This window comes from Rousettus aegyptiacus, unplaced genomic scaffold (genome assembly GCF_014176215.1).
Source record: "Rousettus aegyptiacus isolate mRouAeg1 unplaced genomic scaffold, mRouAeg1.p scaffold_m13_p_9, whole genome shotgun sequence".
Lineage (NCBI taxonomy): Eukaryota > Metazoa > Chordata > Mammalia > Chiroptera > Pteropodidae > Rousettus > Rousettus aegyptiacus.
Window position 1 is genome coordinate 69,887,424 of NW_023416312.1, and position 19,564 is coordinate 69,906,987.

General features: G+C 33.4%; 1 protein-coding gene across 2 annotated transcripts in view; it reads right to left on the minus strand.

Annotated features, from left to right (window-relative positions):
* IL13RA2 (interleukin 13 receptor subunit alpha 2) overlaps positions 1 to 19,564 on the minus strand; it is a 30,372-nt gene that overhangs the window by 4,876 nt on the left and 5,932 nt on the right. The window contains exons 1-6 of one of the 2 annotated variants that reach the window (XM_036227233.1): positions 9,784 to 10,287; positions 8,616 to 8,742; positions 6,660 to 6,811; positions 5,381 to 5,534; positions 4,726 to 4,846; positions 1,436 to 1,620 (exon numbers count right to left, since the gene is read on the minus strand). In XM_036227233.1, the coding sequence (XP_036083126.1) occupies positions 1,436 to 1,620; positions 4,726 to 4,846; positions 5,381 to 5,534; positions 6,660 to 6,811; positions 8,616 to 8,742; positions 9,784 to 9,792 (748 nt within the window). In that variant the 5' untranslated portion in view covers positions 9,793 to 10,287. Of the gene's footprint in view, positions 1 to 1,435; positions 1,621 to 4,725; positions 4,847 to 5,380; positions 5,535 to 6,659; positions 6,812 to 8,615; positions 8,743 to 9,783; positions 10,288 to 19,564 lie in introns of those variants that run through there. The other variant, XM_016132215.2, reaches the window with a different exon arrangement.

Below are 19,564 nucleotides of genomic sequence, written 5' to 3' on the forward strand. Positions count from 1 at the left end.
TTAGTCAGGTGGCTTGAGACTATTCTCTATAATGTGAATTAAAATCCAAGTTGCTTACCAACCAGGTTTAATTAATTAAGAAATTGGTTTTTCTTTGGAAATTAGTTTTTATAAGTCACCTACTGACACATATTTAAGCCCAAGATAAAAGTTAGAGGACCTAAATCATCATAGCCATTTTTTTTTTCACTTTGCAGTGAAGAGAAGCAGAATAAGCTGCCCCAAAATATGCCACTTTGACACGTGGATTATTTTGAGCTGAAGACCATCAAGACTCAAAAGACTCAGGAAAAGTTTTCTTTTTTTTCTTTTTCTTTTCTTTTTTACCACTGCCTTAACTCACTAAAAAAAATTTTTAAAAAGGACCTGGTCCAGGAAGAAAGCTATCACCAATGAGTATGGGCTAGGTGGGGTAGGCTGGGAGGAGTTGACAGAGCATGTTTGTACAAACTTTTCTCTGTGTCCTATTGTCTCTGCATGGCATGGCAAACATCTTTTTACCAAACATTTGTTCTTCCCATCTTCCTGTGAACTGCTTCATTCCCTTTGAAGTTCCAGACCCCTACCCTCTTGTCCTTAGCTCAGGATGGCACATAAACTTCAATTGCCTAGTTGCCTTTGGACCTTTCTTGTCTATGTGAAGCTCCCATATAGACAAGATAAAATTTGATTTTCTCTTATTAATCTCACTTATGTCAATTTAATTATTAGACCAGATAAAAGAACTTAAAAAGATAGAAGAAAAGTTTTTAGCTTCTAAAGTAGCATTAGGAACAATTACCATAACCATAACTATTACTGTTTTTATTAATAGCTAACACTTATTTTGAACTTATGATATGTCAGACACTGAACCAGGGATTTTACATAAAATATTCATTCATATCTCACATAAATTTATGAGGTGGTCCTTTATTACCCTCATTTTACTCATGAGGAAATTGAAACTAATGTTAAAAGTGACTTGCCCAAAGTCATACAGCTAGAAAGTGGTAAATCCAAGATTCAGTCTCAGATTTGGCTGACTCTAGAATCTGTCATTGTCATAATTGTTACAGCTGAGAACCCAGACTTAGAAAATATCCAAGCATTTGTTTATTGAGGCCTGGAAGTAAGTGATTCCACAATTACTCTATCACTAGCACTAGACAATAATACTATATAACAGACCAACTTTTGAAGATGAGAAATAGAGTCTGAGTTATAAATAAAAGTGACATTTTACCCTTCGTTCAATTCCTTATCTTGCAAACTTTTAAATTTAACAAGAGCTTCCTCATATGCTCTGTTGCCCCTCATTTTTCTGGCTTTGCATTTCAGTAGGTATCTTTTTCTTTATATCTCTATATCTTTATCTCTATGTCTATCTCTTCTCTTCCATGTGTTTGTAAATGGCTTAAACTAGGAACATCTTGAAGCTGCTTGTTTACCTCACCTATATCTTGAAGCTGAAAAATGAAATAGCTGGGTCTGATAAGCTGGGATTTTGATGATCCATTAACACAGATGTAGAAATCTTTATAGTCTGATGACTCCAAATAGGGAAACCTGCATCCAATATTTTTTCCATTACCCTTGATATAATCAACACATTGCAATGCATGATCCAAGCCCTCATACCTACAAAAAAAAATTTGTAAGAATTGTTTTAATGATACATTCTTGCATCATGAAGTCCAATTTCCAATTATCTTAAGATATCAAGTGAATTAAAAATTATTTAATAATATGCCGCATTTATTAAGTACCAACTATGTCCCAGATCTTATAACAATTGCTAGGGATACCACAGTAAGGAAGATTAAAAGATAATGCAAGGTTAGGCAGACTCACCAACAGGATTTGTGAATTAAATAACAGGATTCCTATTAAGGAAACAAGGGATTTATATAGACAATCTTGGAGGATATTGTACTTCTTTCCTATTTTTTATTATTAAAGTATAGTTGGCTCACAATATTATATTACTTTCAAGTATATAAATTTTTATACCTTACAAAGTGATCTTCATGATAAATCTAGTAACCAGATGTCACCATAAAAAGTTATTACAATATTATTGACTATATTCCTTATGCTGTATACTACATTGCTTATTTATTTTATAATTGGAAGTTTGTACCTTTTATTCCCCTTCACCCATTCCTCTAGCCCCCTCTCCTCTGGCAACCCTCATTCACTTTTGGTGAGATTATAAATTGGTGGATTCACAATGAAAAACAGTATGTATGTTCCTCAAAAAGTTAAAAATAGAACTACCGTATGACCCAGCAATTCCACTACTGGATATTTATATAAAGAAAACAAAAACATTAATTAAAAAGACATACATACTTCTATGTTCATTACAGCATTATTTATAATAATTAAGATATGGAAACAACTTATGTGTCCATCAATAAATGACTGAATAAAGAAGATGTGAGATATATATATATTTTATATATATATATAGAATATTACAATGGAATATTATTTAACAATAAAAAAGCATAAAATCTTGTCATTTGCAAAAACACTTATGCTAAGCGATACTATCTTTTTTTATATTATACTAGAAAACTTATATTTGAAGAAAGCAGATTTAAAAGCAGATTTAAAAATATTGTTATATTTAATAAATGAAAATTCTCGACCGATACAGTACACATCAAGAGATCAATTTCAGAAAAGCCAACAGGGGTCAAAAAGAAAAAAATGAACTATTTGCCAAGTAAATATCTAATTTCCCTTTCTCTTAGACAAGAAATGTTACCATATCATTGAAAGTTGACCTCTTTCCAGTAACAAAACTAATGGGAATTAAGGGGGACTTCCCTATTGATTTCCAAAGTAAAAAATACCTCATTTATTTTCCTAAAGAAAAGCTTGCAATGCATAATGTGGCATTATTTGTAAAAGCAGCCAAAATCCCTTTTGAAATGTGGCCAATCTAGCAGCTGGTAAGATACTGGTAAAAATATCTGGATTCTACAGAATTCACTTCTTGCCAAGTATTTACTTTAGGCAGAATTTGCAAAGTTGTAGTATCTTGGTTAATTCACCTGATTAGAGTTTGAGAGACTTGAGTTCTAGGTTTGACTTTGCACAAATTTACTTTGTGCCAGTGGGAAGCCTTTATATTCCATTCTTTATACTGTTAATATTTTCCCCTTACTACTTTACTAACGTGAGGATAAAGTTATGTTAAACATGAAATGCAATGTATAAGAGGGCAGGAACTTTGTCTTATTCACACTTTCGTCCATTTTATCTAGAACAGTGCCAGGTATTTAATAATTGCTAAATATTTGTTGAATTAATGAGCAAAAAGTTAGACCTTCGAGATTAACACATCCAATTTCAGGTGAGGAAACTGAGACCCCAAAAACAGAAATTGCTTGTCCAAGACCACCAAGTGAAATGATGCCAGAGTGGGATTAGAAACCAGTTAATAGGTTATATCTTATCACTTATTATTATAATTTTCTAAAGAAAAATTTCATGACAATTTGGGCTTGAAATTTACAAAGACTAATACTTTTTCTTTTCTGTTATTTAAGAAGTGCAAAAGTTCTGATACTTATCTATCAATTTACCAATACCATCATCATTTGTCTCATTCATTTAATGAATATTTAGTGATAATCTACTATGGACATAGCATAGCAGAGATAGTCAAGGGGAAAATAAAAAAATAATTCATGGCCACCAATCTCTTACAAATTTAAGAGAGGAGACAATATATATACATATACATATATAAAATTTAAATGTCATCTAGACAATAAGTAATAGTTTAGAAAAAAAACTGAACAGAAGTTGTGATCGGTAAATGGTTAAGGAAATTTAATACCGAATAGGCCTTGGAGGTTGGATAATGATTGGTGAAAGAGAGAGCCAGAGGGCATTCCAGATAGCAATGTACACAAAGGCATAAAAAAAAGCATAACATGGGTGAGAAAAAATGTAGAGATTGGTCTAAATGGAGTGGAACATTCACAATGGTGATAGTAGAAAGTAATATTGGAAGACAGTGATACAATGAGGCAGAGACTTGAATGGCAGCCCAGATTTTTATCCTGGAGGCAATGAGTAGCCCTTGAGGTTTTTGAGCAAAAGAATGGTATATGAATATAGCCGTATAGGAATATAAATCTGGCTACACTGTGCAGATAAATAGGAAAGGGAGAGATTGGAAACACAGAGATCATCATCTGGGCTATGGCAATCATCCAGGTGTGGAATGAGGTGAGTCTAAAATGAAGTTCTTACAGAAGAGGTGGGAGGCGAATAACAGATGTATGACCTTGCAAAGGAGTGTCAGAACATGGTGATCAATGTTATCATGAAACAACTAAGGAATAAAAGAAACAGAAGGTTCAAGATGGTTTTAAGTTTAAAATTAGAAAAATGATCAGGTTTTAATAGGTACCTGTGTTTTTAAAAGACAAGAATACAAAATATGCCAATTTTTAAGCTATAATTCCATCTATCTAAGGGATAGAAAATTTAATCTAGTATAGAAACAGTGATTGAACCACCCATAGAATACCTTCCAGTAGCTAAAACCAAAATTTATTTATTTCCATTGAAAACTCAAAATAATTGTAAACAACCGTCATCATAAATACAGTTCTGAAAAATATAATATATTTAATTAAGTGAAAATACAGCTATTCATACTATGGATTAATTTTGATAGATATTTTCCTAATATGGAATTCTTACTATAAAAATACTTACCAGTAAAACAAGTTGTAATTGGTATCAAAGTGGACACCCAGGCCAAGTTTCCAAGAGCAGACTAAATATTCCCAGTTGTAATATATACAATCCATATCCCGAATTTTAGTTTCCAGATTTCCTAAGGAATGAATCAACTGTGAATGCTTAAAAGGCATGATGATGAATCATTTGGGAAATCGCTATGCAATTTTACTTTATTTTCTTTGACCTCTCCATTTAATTTAGCAATCGACACAATCAGGAATATTCCAAAAGGAAGTTGTTGGAAATCACTTCACTGTAAGTGGGGCATGCAAAATTGAAAACATTTGAGGACTCATTTACTAGTGTAAGTACTAGTGTAAGCATATGCAAAAGTACTAAATTAATAATTCCACGGTGCTCTGAACAGTTGAACAAATGCTAGCATGCCTATTTATTGATATGACCCCAAAATTGGGAGCTATATTAGCCTAATAAGATGTAGGTTTTGCCAAATGTATTTGCTGATTTAAAGAATTCGTGAAGGCCAGTTCCTCACTCTTAAAAAGGATTCTATTTTGTGCCACACTCTCAAATGTACAATACAATTTCATGTATAAGAGTTAAAGGACTTATTCAAGATATGGATTTTTCTGACAGTATTAATGTGAAATGAGAGCTTTATTTTAACCTTGTGGTGATGTTGAATAAGTAGCTTCTGACCATGAACTTTGAACTGCAGATCCATTTGTGCATTGCCCTTGCAGAAGCGTGTGTATCTTTGCTTCAACACCTTTGTTAAGATCAAACCCGTCTTTATAATGTAGATTCTTAGTAACGATCGTCTGATAAAATGATAAGACAAAGGCAAGTTTATAAACAGTGATGGCATCATTACAAGCCACATTCATAAAACTAAGAAGTCACGAATACCCTGAAGAATTCGCAATGTCTAAGAAATCTCTCATGATTGTCTGATACTATGTCTCAGATATATTTCTGGCAGAACTCACTTCTGCATATTATATCATTTGATAAGATCATTTGAATCTTTTTATACCGTTTAAGTCTATATAATAACTTCTCTTTATGAACACCAAAATGGGTTAGACTTTCTTGCTATAACAAGCTCAGATTGCGTCAGATATTTTTGCATTTGAATCTTAACATCTCATTTAAAAATAAAATTCTGGAAGAGAAAAAAAACTCTATGGCAGGACTTAATCTAAAACCAACTTGAAATCAAAAGACAATTTTCACTTGCCATATGCATATTACACGACAAATTATTTATCACCTTTAAAATGTCATTTGAATTCTTCAGGAATCATACAAAGTAAAATCTTAGGGGTAACTGGAGAAAGCTAGACAAATTATGAGTTCCTAGTGGACTAAAATCATATATCATTTATTATTGTATTCCTGATACTTAGCGGAGTGCCTGACACCAAAAAAGTTTCTCGATAAAAGTTTGATTTAAATTATCCCTTGAAATCACCTAGCTGAATTGGAAAGGTAACAGAATTCTTATGCAACAAAAATCCTTAAATAAACATGCTTGTTGATTATGTAGTTAATAATTTAATAAACTTTTATTGGCTATTAACTATAATATATGCAAAAAAGTGTTCTATGGAGAGAGTACAAAGATAACTAAGACTTGATTCCTATAGAGAAAAAACTCAAAGTCAAGTAGCATATATATGACCCATATACAGGTATATATGTAACCATAAAATATGGTAAAATGTGTAAATACTCTTCAAACCCACTATCTATGATACCAAGTAATTTTTTCCTATACTTCTAATAGTAGTCTTAATAATGAGCGGGATGAAAATGGATGTGGCAGCTTGTTATATCTTAATAATAGCTATTGGGATATGGGAATCAGAGTTAAACACTGACACCAGGAATCACAAGAAATTCCTAATAATCACTCTGATATCACAAATACATGTTTTACTTACCTTCCAGTTTTCACTATCAATGTTTCGGTATTTTAATTCATATTCTATTGTGCATTCCTTAAAATTATCCAGAGACAGTGAAGGTTGCCATTGTAAATAGAGATAACCTAAATATCCAGGGTCCACTATCTCAAAATCCTGAGGGGGGTTAACTGAAATAAAGTAAAAATATTTTTACTTTTTTATTGTATTTTATTACGAAAACTGCTAAATCTAGATTACTTTGAATGTACATCACCGATGAATGGATAAACTGTGGTACATCCATACAATGGAATATTATTCAGTCATAAGAAAGAATGAAGTACTGATACATGCTCCAACATGAAGAACCTTGAAAACGTTAAGCTAAGTGAAAGGAGGCAGTCACAAAAGACCTCATATTGTATGATTCTATTTATGTTAAATATACAAAATAGGCAAATCCATTGAGACAGAAAGTAGATTAGTGATTGCCAGAGGCTGGAGAGAGAGGAAAATGAGCCATGACTACTGAATGGATATGGGTTTTTGCCAGGGGGGGGGGTGGCGGTGATGTAAATATTTTGGAATTTGACAGTGGTGGTTGAATATATTCACTTTGTGAATATACTAAATCCACTGAACAGTTTTTCTTAAAGGGTGAGTTTTATATTATGTAAATTATGTTTAAATAAAGCTGTTAAAAAATCTGAATTACTGCTGTATAGTTATCCCCTTTGTAATAAATCACATATGTAAAATGTGCATATATATGACCCATTGCCTAGCTAGGTACTACGTTGTCACAGAAACAAGAAATTCAACACGGAGTTACCTTTGTGATCATACAAACTATAATTTGGTCTAGGATGGGAACACTTTATTACAAAAATTTCTCTAATAGAAAAAACTAAACAGTATTAATTCAGTGTTTACTATATCCATATAACATCATGGTGCGCGTGCGCGTGCACGCGCGCACGCACTCACACACATACACACACAAACACAAAAGCTAGAAAATATAATTACAATAACTAAGTGTCTTAAGAATTAGGGGAACAGACAGATCTTGTTGGTCTATCCTGGTTAATTAAATCCTCTAATAAATCAAAGTTCAGAACTATCCTTAGAGTATGGTAAACCAGGGCCACTCTTTGAAAGGATGGCAGCTGAGTAGAGTGACATCAAGAAATAACCTCTTTTTTATTTTGGAGGAGGAGGCAGTGGGAGGCAATGGCTCTCACATCTGGTAACTTAAAAAGCAACAAAAACAAATAAACAATAATTCTATAAATTTTCCTACAGGCAAATCTAGTAGTACTATACTATTACGCTCATGTTGACTTTCTGCTAATAATTTCCTCTCATTTTTACATGTTGTTTAATACTTCATAACATTTGAGGTGAGAAAAAGAATACACAGGAAGAAATTGTGGATAAATTATAATTTGATGTGGGACTCCCTCCATGTACCAATTAAGAATGTCTCCATTGAGGAAGAAATAGAAATCATGTTGTTTCAACTTTTATGGTTAGAAATCTTTGTCAAATACATTGTTCTAATTACCTTTGGTAATAAGAATAGTTTATTAGACATGATTTAATAATTCTGTAATTATTTTTAAATTTTACTTTAAATTTCTGTGTATTTTTCTTATTCATCTAATTGTCTTAAAAGTCAAGGATAGTAGTAAGGAAAGTTCCAGATAGTTGTGTACTAGGTTGTGAGGTTTCAGATAATTAACCTATTCATTACATAAGATTATACAAAATATATGGAAAGTATCTTTCAGTCTGGCTTTTATTCCACAAAATGTTTATTATCATCAGTTACCTTATACATGAGGCTGGTGACTAAGAACATATCTTTTGTGCATGGATATCCTGAATGACTTCCAGTAACAATCCATCTCCTTGTGATACATTTTCTTAGGGTAGGTTGAAAAGACAGTAAATATCCCTAATTTTAAAACTATTCCATTGTTGGTTTACCTTTTATTTCAGCATCTGAAGACAAAGTAGAGCCAAATGCTGTGCAAATAAGAATGGCATATAGACATCTGATATCCAAATGAATGAAAGCCATTTCTCTAAGGTCTAAGACCTTGAAATTTTCACTCTAAGGAAAAAAAAATACATTTAACTTTATCTTAGTTCAAATAACCAAATGGCTAAATGTGATTGAAAATACATCTGGGGGTTCTCTGCATGTTTTCTACCAAGAATTGGTAAAAACATGCCTCTCTGAACCATGGACACAGAAAAAATCAAGTTTGGAACCAATATAATTAGAAAGGGAAGATCCTGGTCTCATACTTCCTATAAGAGTAAAAACAAAGAAAAATAAAAACCTATATCACTTCACTCCCAAACCCCCACTCCCGCACTCTTCTATAAACCACATGCTGTGGTCAGGATGGGATGACTTCAAATAACCTTCAGCTTGAAGACCGAGCCAGACCCACCAGAGTGTTCTTATTAGTTCACAGGGCCTAGCGACAAAGAAAACACACTGACACATATACTCTTTTCTGAAATAAAAAGTTTGAAAGTTATCTGACTATTGAGAATGTTTAGAACCTACACCAAAGCCTCAGATAACTGAAAACTTTGCTCCATTTCTTCATAAATATTGAATCATCTTCTACTCTATTATCTGTTCCACTCTTTACTATGATTCCCATATCAGTAAATGCTATTATCATCTTCCCAGTTACCCAAACCAGAAACCTGGGAGTCTTCCTCAACTCTTCCCTCTCCCATCCAATCTCACAATTATCGCTACAATATATAGCAAGGATGATCTTTCTAAAATGCAAATCTGAACTTATTAGCCCTTTCTTAAAATAGCACTTCACCACCACAGAATACAACTCAACTTTTTTAATCATTGAAGAATATTGCTTTTATGATCAAAACTTAAAAGATTTGTGTCTCCACATAACTACTCAATCAAAAAACACTCTTCTTTCAAAGAAAATCATTACTCCAAGTTCTACACTTCTCTTTGAGTCTATATTCCTGGAAACAACAATTTCACAAGAAGTTAAGGATTAAAGGTCATTCATCCCAACATTCAGGAACAACCTTTCTTTTTCTCCTACATAAATTAATTAATCAAGGCAGACCCTCCCTTCCTGCCCCGCCCTCATCATCCTACCTGGTCCATCTGCAATGTTCTAATGTTGGTAGGCTTCAATTATTACATAATAGAATCTTGAAATCAAATTGTTAGAGCCAGCAGATACATCGGAGACAATGCTAGTCCAATCTTCTTTTATATATTAGGAAGTAAAACTCAGACTTGCCCAAGATTACATAGCAAGTTAGTAACAGAGCTGGGAGTAGGACAGAGAAATTATTCCAAGTCCAGTTCACTTCCACCCTAGTATGCTGGATTTCACACATTTAACTCAGAATTATGAAAGCTTTTTCTCTGAGACTCCGGTATTTAAGTCTTCCTTCAATTAGCTGGCCAAGCTGAATCACTATGCTATTTTTTCTATGTCTCATAAACTTGTAAGAGGATACCATTTATTTTACTGAGGTCCAATAAATCTCTCTCCTCAATTCCTCCCTCCCCACTCACCAGTCTATTGCTGCCCTCTAAATCATCTGTAAGTAGTGAGTAGATTTGGCCAAAAGAAGGTCACAGATCTTCCATAGAGTTGCTCTCATAGATTGAGATTAACACACTGGTTACATTTGGATCCAAGGCAACATGTCTGACCAAAGAGAAATCTTTCCATATTACCTATAGAGACTAAGACAATCGGGCTTCCTTTAATATACTCTCATAAAGATCTTAAAATTCTCTTTCACTTATCAATCTGTCCTTAAATATTTCATAGCCTTATGTCATATATAACATAAATACTAAGTAAAGAGTTAAAAATTATTTGTTTCTATTATATTTATAAGCTACTGAAATTTGACTCAGGCTATCAAATACATTTCCTGGATCAGCCCAATACATTTAAACAAAGGTAAGAAATGATCTAGCTGGCTTTCTGACACACTTATCTATAAACCCACAAAAGGAGTTCCTGAATTACACCTATGGTCTTACCTAGATTCCTTACTCAAATTCAGAATTGTCACTAGTGCAGAGAGGTGCTTTATATATACTATATGGTTTCAAGAAAAAACAGAGTTTTCACAAGGGAATAGAAGACTTGAAGACAAAGGGAATTTGGGCGATGGAAATACAGACCCTAAGATTTAAAATAGTTTCTGATATACTTGTCACCCCAAACCCACAGTTAACAATGACTTGTCTGATCTTAATTTATTATTTTTAAAAATGAGAAAACACCCAAAAAAGAAGGTGAGTTGTCGAAGCTCACACAAATTATTGGTGGCAAAACTAGAACTTAAAAACACTCTTTTAAGCCCTTTCCACTGACTAGCAAACAAACCTTCTTATAATGAGTCTGCCCTGCACCTATCTTACCAGAGGCCTCACTGTGAACCTTCTCAGCTTAGTGTCACCACCAAAACCATCAATCCCACCACAGAGTTTTATCATCATAACATTTTTGGAAGAGTAATAATTCAACAAGCTTTCACTGGGCACCTAGTTTTGTTGCCAGGTATTATTCCAGCCAAATCTTGTCAAATATACAAAGTGCAAGTGATAAGTCATAATATCTGTAATAATATCTCCTACTATTTTTCAACATTCACAGTGAATAAGCATTCAGTATCTCAGGCACTAACCTGTGCTAATCACATTATTTACATTATTTCATATAATACAGTCAGCCTTGGATATATGTACTATTTTTATTTCCATTTTAAAGACCAGAGGAAGTCACATAGAGAAATCAAACAACTTCCACAAGTCTCACAGACAATAAATGGTGAAGCTTAAATTTGAACCCAGTCTTATAGAAGTGCCCTTGATGATAATCATTACACTTGGGCATTTTCCATGCCTAAGATCAATACGGAAAGCACCTTCCTTTTTTTAACAATTAAGTTTTGAAAACACAACACTATTGCTTAGACAGTTTCCCACTGAGAATCTCTTTTGGAATGACAAGCCTAAAACTATTTCCTGTTTTCAGCCTTACTTCTCCACTTCTTCAAAGCCAAGCTAGGCTAGGATAATCCTTGCATTATTGGAGAAACTTCAAGTACTTACCAATAATAATATGGTTTCTCAAAAAAAATCAAGGGCAATTATCACAGGTACTCTTTTTTTTCTCTTGTCCACTTTAGAGACATTAAATAGAATTTATAATATTTTTCCTCCTGCCCAATAATCGAACACACTAGCACAATAAAAAAAAAATTAGATAGGTGTTCCTGAAACAGCCAGTAGCCAGGATACAGATTCCACAAGTCACAAAATATGGGTGGGGCTAAAAGCCATCTAAAGCAAATTTTGAATCACAGCAAGGTGTTGTAAAAGCTGACAAGACTAATTAATTTTTTGAGAAACTAACAGATATATAGCTGAGGAGCTTGCTATAAAAGGCACAATGGTATAAGTATCAACCTGGATTTCAGCCCTGCATCAACCATTAATATGCTCAGAAATAAATTATACATCAATTTCCATCCATAAAATGGAGATAATGAAACCAGCTTGGCAGATTTGTGTTAAAGATTAAATAAGATAACACATGTTAAAGTGCTATGAGAATAGTAATTTGTTCTATATACTTGAGAGAGGTTTGGTTCTGTGCACTTTGCCACTAAGCAAAGACTTGAAAATAACTTGCTCCAACCTATACATTTGCACCTACTAATTCAGCAAAATTGACCTGAGACTTGATAACTAGGCACTTAATATTAAACTCTAACTTTCAACACTCTTGTTGATATATTATCTGCCTTTACTGATCTTTGTCTTAATAACAATAATTTCTTACATTTGTTTAGCTTTTTATAGTTTACAAAGAATTTATTGAATTATTTTTATAAATCTTCAGGTATATAATGTTGATATTGCATATTTGCAATCAGTAAAACTGGGGCTTGGAGGAGTGATATGACTTATATAAGATACCACAGATAGTATAATCTGTACTGAAAGAAAAGTTTAAAAAAGAAAAGGACAGAAAAATGTTGTGAGACTAATAATTTAGTCATCTACATAATATAGTTTTGTAGAAAAGTTTCTCCTCTACATTGACAAAGAAGAAAAAAGATTCTTCCAAAGTACCTGAAATGACCACAGGTTCTTGTTTCATTTATAAAAGCGGTGACTAAGTTACAGAGACAAATAATTATGTATTTGAAAATGATACATGGAGTTTTTCAATGTCATTAAAGTGGCTTCTAAAAAACCACCTAAAAGAAATATGGGCATGTTATTTCTGTTGTCACTGAGTTAAAAAAAAAATCAGTGTTATAAAATTCGACACTTTCCATTCACAATATTTGAGATATCTAAAAATAGACAAAGCAATTAGAATGTGGCTTGGAGAAAAGGAAAATTGGAAAATAAAGAAGTGGAGCTTGAAGAGAGAAAAATGAAGTAGTGTCATTACAAAGGCGTAAATATTGTGAGTGAAATGATAAATTTATATGGCCTTGCATGAGAAGGAATTGATTAGATCTGGGCTCTACCACCAACTTTGCCAGGTGATTTAGAAAATAGTAATAATAGGGACAATAGTTTATTAAGTTCTAATCGGGTGTCAAGTTCTGTGTCAGGTATTTGATATGAATTAGCTCATTTAAGGTTCATCAACATTGATAGTTACCATTATGATTTATCCCAATATTACAAATGAGTCTTTGAGACTTTAAAAGGTTAAGTAAATCACTCAAGCTCATAAAACTTAAGCAAGAAAAGATGTATATATCTGATTATAAAGACCGTGCTCATTTTAAAGAAGAAATTGTCTTTTAGTTTCACTTTAGTGAAGCTCAAATTCCTCTCATATAATTATCTCAGAGATATTTTTTTTCCATTAGTTAACCTGCTGTGTATCCATCCACAGTTTCAGGATGTGACTCAAAAGCACAGGCTTTTTGAATAACTAATCTTGTTTCAAGGAGACCATCCAACATGTACAAATGTCTACGCAGAGCTTCTGAAGTATGATTTTGACTCAGCATCATAATCGCATGTTTTGAACCTGCCAGATCTTAAGGACTGACAACATGCTGAGATCAATACATGGCTAAATAAAAGTACAATCAGCTTATTAACTGGTGGTGAGTCAAATATAATTTAGATAATAACTAGCCAATATTATGTCTTGCAATAGAGTCATTTATAAAGAATGATGATGACTTTGTGTACTTTCAAATACAAAAAAAGACTTAGAATCAGACAGATTCATCATGCTCACCACTAGTCAAGTGGTGTAAGTCATTTCCCACAAAAATATTCAAAGAAATTAGGCACACATTGCATGATGAAAATCACTGTAGACAAATGAAATACAAGTAGGATCTCTGTTTAACAAATATCACTTTAACCTCATTATGCATAACATGATATTTTTGGGTCCCTGACAATATTACATACCAATATTATTTATTGATATTTATAAAATATATTCAACACATCTTATAAAACATAGGTAGTCATCTTATTCCATAACTTTTTAAAGATGGTTTCCTGTATGACATACTTAGTTCATCCAGCTAACAAATTTCCTAAAGCACCATCAAAGCTAGAGAATTCAGTTTTGAACTACTGTAGCAACTGCCAGATTAACAGTGTTAATTCATGAAGCAGTTTATATATTTCAGAATCTGTCCCTAATCTGAGCAGATCAGAGCTTTATTAGTTTAAATTTTCATCAAACATACCACCAACAGACTTTTATGACCCTTTTTTAAAAATCCCTTTAGATCATCAATTTTTTAACACAGGTCAAATTATTATTAAATATGTCTTACATTCTGTTCAAATGTAGTCAAAGATTAAGAGCAATGTGGTATCTTGAAAGGCCCCACTGCTCTGAAACTAATAAAACAATCTATTTTGTTCAACACTCTTCTCTACATTCCCAGATGCTCTCAAATATTTGTTAGCAAGCAAACACCGTGTAGCCAAAATATTCACTTAGCATAAAAACTTCAGAAGTAAATAATAGAGTGTGCCCCACCCTCTCCATACTAAGAACAGAATACTAATTGTACAATAGCAGGTTTTATATTCCTTCGAGGTGATTCTACCAGTATGCTCTTTCATGACCATAAAGTATAAGTTGTAAATACATATTCCCACGTCAGTTATGGAAGAGAATGCTAACAAAAACTTATAAATATTTCTATCATGTATTTATTATTCAACATTTTTTAGAAACCTACTACATACCAGGCACTGTTCCATGCACTAAGGATACAGCAGTGAACAAGAAAAAGAACCTGCCCTCTTGAATTAACTTTCTGGTGTGGGAGACAGACAATAAACAGATATCAAATAAATATAAGTTTTACCAACAAAAATAAAAAAGTATAATATGAAAGTAAGTAATGGGAGTCCATTTTAGATTGGGTGGTCAGGGAATGCCTCTCTGAGAAAGTGACATTAAGGACCTCAAGAAAGTAAGGGAATGAGCCAGGTGAAGATACAAGAGAAGAATTTTCCACACAGAAGGAATAGCATATCCAAAAACTCTGAGATGGAAATGAGTTTAGTAGTTCTAGAAATAGCAAGACCACCACAATAGGAAACAAAGTTTAGATGATTTCACAGAGATAAGCACATTTATTTTACCATTTATTTTTAGTAAAATGAGAAGCAAGTGGACAGTTGTGAGCTGAGTGAGATGATGTAACTTAAATTTTAAAAGGCTATTCTGCATGGAAGGAAATGGTAAAAGTAATAATCCAGGCTAGAGTTGATGGTGACTTCAACCAAGCTGATAGCAGTAGAGATACTGATACAATCTACTGATGGACTGACTGTGGAGGATCAGAGAATGATGTTCCATTTTTGTCATGGGCAACTGAACAATTGTGTATGGGGCCTGGAAATGATAGACAAGAGTTCAGTATTAGATGGTTCAGTTTGAGCTGCCTGACTAAACATCCAAGAGGAGAAGATGAGTAGGCAGCTGGCTATTTGATTTTGGAGATCAGGGAAAAGGCTGTGTGTGTGTGTATGTGTGTGTGTGTGTGTGTGTGTGTGTGTGTATCTCATCAGCATATAGATAGTATTTAAAGCCATGGGATCAATTGAAGTCACTTAGGGTATAGTGGAAATGAGATTAAAAAAGAAAAAAAAAGAGGAGTAAAGACTGAGATCTGGGACCCTCCAACATAGAGAGATTAAAGAGATAAGATGATACCAACAAAGGAGACTAAAGAGAAGCCAGGGAGGTAAGAGGAAAACCCAGAGTTTGTGGAGTCTCAGAAGCTAAGTGAAGAAAATGTTTCAAGGACAGAGTTATAGTCAAAGATGTTCATAGATCAAGTAAAATGAAGCCTGAGAATGGCCTAATAGATTTGGCAAACTGGAGATAATTGATGATATTTATAAGAAATACACAGAATGTTTGGAGCAAAGCTCAGATTAAAGTGAACTCAGGAAAGAATGGAAGGGTAAAAATGGAGATAATGAGTATAAATAATTCTTGAGACTTTTGCTATGAAAGGCCTCTAAATAGGAGTAAATCACTCATTTCTTCTTTCCTGAAAACACAAATGGAGAACATCTCACATAAAGGCTTGATCCAGCTCTTCCTCAGATTTTTGCCAGACATGTTTAGTAATGGTGGGTGTTATTCTTGAGGGACACAGGTCAGAGTACCTTAGTATTATAATTATCAAAGGGTACCACACCAAGGCAGAACATTTTTCTGAGACAATTAGAAACCACCAAAGTTTAGTTTCACTACTGATAACTTTAACAAATACTTTTTATCTGCACAAAACTCTCTCCAACTTCTCGCATTTCTAATTAAATATTATTTTTTAAAGACTGCCAAATTCTCCAGACTATAGCACACTTTTGCTTTCTATCTATGTGGAATCTGAGATTCCATTTTTTTTTCTTCTAAATTTGTTCCCTGCAGCAAAAGTCTTCAGAAATAATTTTAACTATATTTTTTAAGGCAGTTTGTATTCTGACTTAGATGCACAGCCTATTTGAAACTCAGACCATGGAGGATAGCGATTTCATCATTTCAGTCTCTTACTTTGGGCTTCTCCCTCATGCTCTGTGGCCCCCTCCTCTTCTTTCTTCTCTCTACTTTTCTTTTTCCATTTTCTCCTTCTTTTCCTCTCTTACTGATGTTTCTCTTTACCAATAAGTGGAAATTAATATATTTTGGGGTCACTGGTTATCCTTATTTTAAAAATACTGGAGTATTATCTCTTTTCAATACATTTCCATTAGTTCTTTGACTTCGGAATATTTTCCATGCATCACTTAAAGATTAAACCAGTTTTGGAATCTTCTAAGCTTACTTTTTAAACGTGCTTATGACGAAGTTATTTTTTACTTGTGTGTGGGAAGAGCCTTATTGTTTTTCAGTGGACTGACTTGCCCTTCATTAAAATAAATTTCCTGATTCAGGACAACTGGTTCTTTAGAAACATCTGCTTAAAACCTCTAAATCTACTTTAAAATCTTAAATGGTAGGTCTGCATACTCATCTACTTTCTCACCGTTTCGATAGCTGCTTTTGAGCTTGGGATAGCAAATGTTTCCTAAGTGATTTTAGAGCCTTCTCATCAAAATAGAACCTCAGAGTTTCTGTTTTTCTAACCTGTGCCTTTGATTGCTGTATTGATGCTGACATGGTCATAGGCATCCTTCCAGATCTTTATTTCACAGACATTTCCTGAGTATCAATTTTGCATTGAAGACTGCAGACATGAAAACAAGCAGGGAACATTGTTCCCTGCTCTCAAATGTAGTGAAGGAGCAGACAAAAAAATACTCATTACACACCTATTAAAATGGCCAAAATCCCATAGGAAATGCAGACAGCAGTAAGGTAATGGCTATGTGTAGAGCCAGAGGGAAGATAAAGCAATCAGGGAAATTGTTTCATAAACTATATAAATGTCTAACGAAGATACTGTATACCTGAAACTACTAAAAATTAAAATTAAAATTAAATGTTCAAAATCCAAAACACTGACAAAAAATGATGGCAAGGATGTGTAGCAACAGGAATTCTTATATTTTGCTGGTGAGAATGTAAAATGATGAAGACAGTTTGATTATTTCTTACAAAACTATACTCTTACTATGCAATCAAGAAATCATGCTCCTTGATATTTACCCAAAAGAGTTGAAAATACGTCTACAAAAAAACCTCCACATGGATATTTAAAGCAGCTCTATTCATAATTGCCAAAACTTGGAAGCAACCAAGATCCTTCAGTATGTGAATGAATAACTAAACGGTGGCACATCCAGTGATAATGTTTTTTGGTTCTAAAAATATTTGGCTATCAAGCCCTGAAAAGGCATGAAGGAACTTTAAATGCAAATTACTGAGTAAAAGAATCTAATCCTAAAAGATTACATACTATATGATTTCAATTATATGACATTTTAGGAAAGGCAAAATTATGGAAGCAATAAGAACATCAGGGGTTGCCAGAGGTTGGAGTGAGCAGGAGAGATGAATAAGCAGAGCACAGAGGATTTTTCTGGCAATGAAAATATTCTGCATAATGCTATAGTTATGTATACATTTCATTATACATGTGTCTAAACTCATAGAATGTATAAAACTAAGAGTACAAGCCAAAACTAAACTATGGACTTCGGGTGATTATGGTATGTCAATAGAGGTTCATCAATCGTAACAAATATACCACTCCAGTGAGTAATTTTGATAATAGGAGGCTGTGCATGTGTGGGGACAGGAGTATAAGAAAAAAATCTCTGTACCTACCTCTTAATTTTGCTATGAACCCAAAAGTGCTGTAAAAAATAGGCTTTAAAAATTAACTTATATAAACTTATAGTTAAATAAATTATAATACAAGCAAATTTAATAAAGTGTGAGCCTTCTTTCAGGCTACTGGTAGAATTATGAAATGGTACAATTCTTTTTGCATGTGGTACAGTTGAAATTACTAGCCATCCCCTAATTTTCATTCTTTTTTCCTTCAATAGTAATGGAACCCCCAAGTTTCAGCTGGGTGGAAAGTCACACAAAATGAAGACTTCATCTGAATGTTCTTTAAGCTGTATGTGATATCCGATTAAGTTTTTGGCCTAAGAGATGTAAATTGAACTGTTATCTCCAATTTCTGGGTCATGCCTTTAAAGAGAATAGACTTTTTCCATCCCTTCACTTTTCTCCCTTTCTCCATCCTGTGTCTTAGAATGTGCTCTTGATAGTGAGCCACCTTTGATGAATTTGAACTCATTCAGTAAAACTACATACTCTTCATGCAGGCCTGGATTATCTATCTCGTCATCTGAGAGCAAAATAAGCCACTTTCTTATTTAAGCAAAATCTATAATCTAATTTAAGCAAAATCTATAATCTAATTAGGGGAATATTTAGCACTGTGTTTCAAAATCCTTTAAAAATTCATAATATTTTAAGCCGAGATTTCCAAGTAATCAAAGAAGTATGCATTTATATAGTCCAACTCCTCATTTTCTATACAGTCTTTGAGTCAAAAGTTCATTCCTGAGGACACCATTTAAGCTACATAGCACTTCCCTAGGATAAAGTCTCTGACCAGATATCTGGGGGGGGGGGGGACTTCCTGAAGCACTCCAGTTGCAAATGTTAGAACCACAAAATACTGAAATAGAAACTTTTCACAGTGACAAAATACAATATGGCAACATTTCAATGTCCTCTTTTGTGGCCTTCAAAGTCCTTACTGTTGTAAGCAAAAGGATATAAGTGCTGGAGGACATTCTTTGGTTGTCTGTAGGTTCTGTTAATATGAGCTGCTCTTAGGTACCAGAGCATTTCTTCCACCACATGAGCTGACACCACAATTTTCTGAATGATGTTCTGAATCATTCTTGAATCTAATGCTGC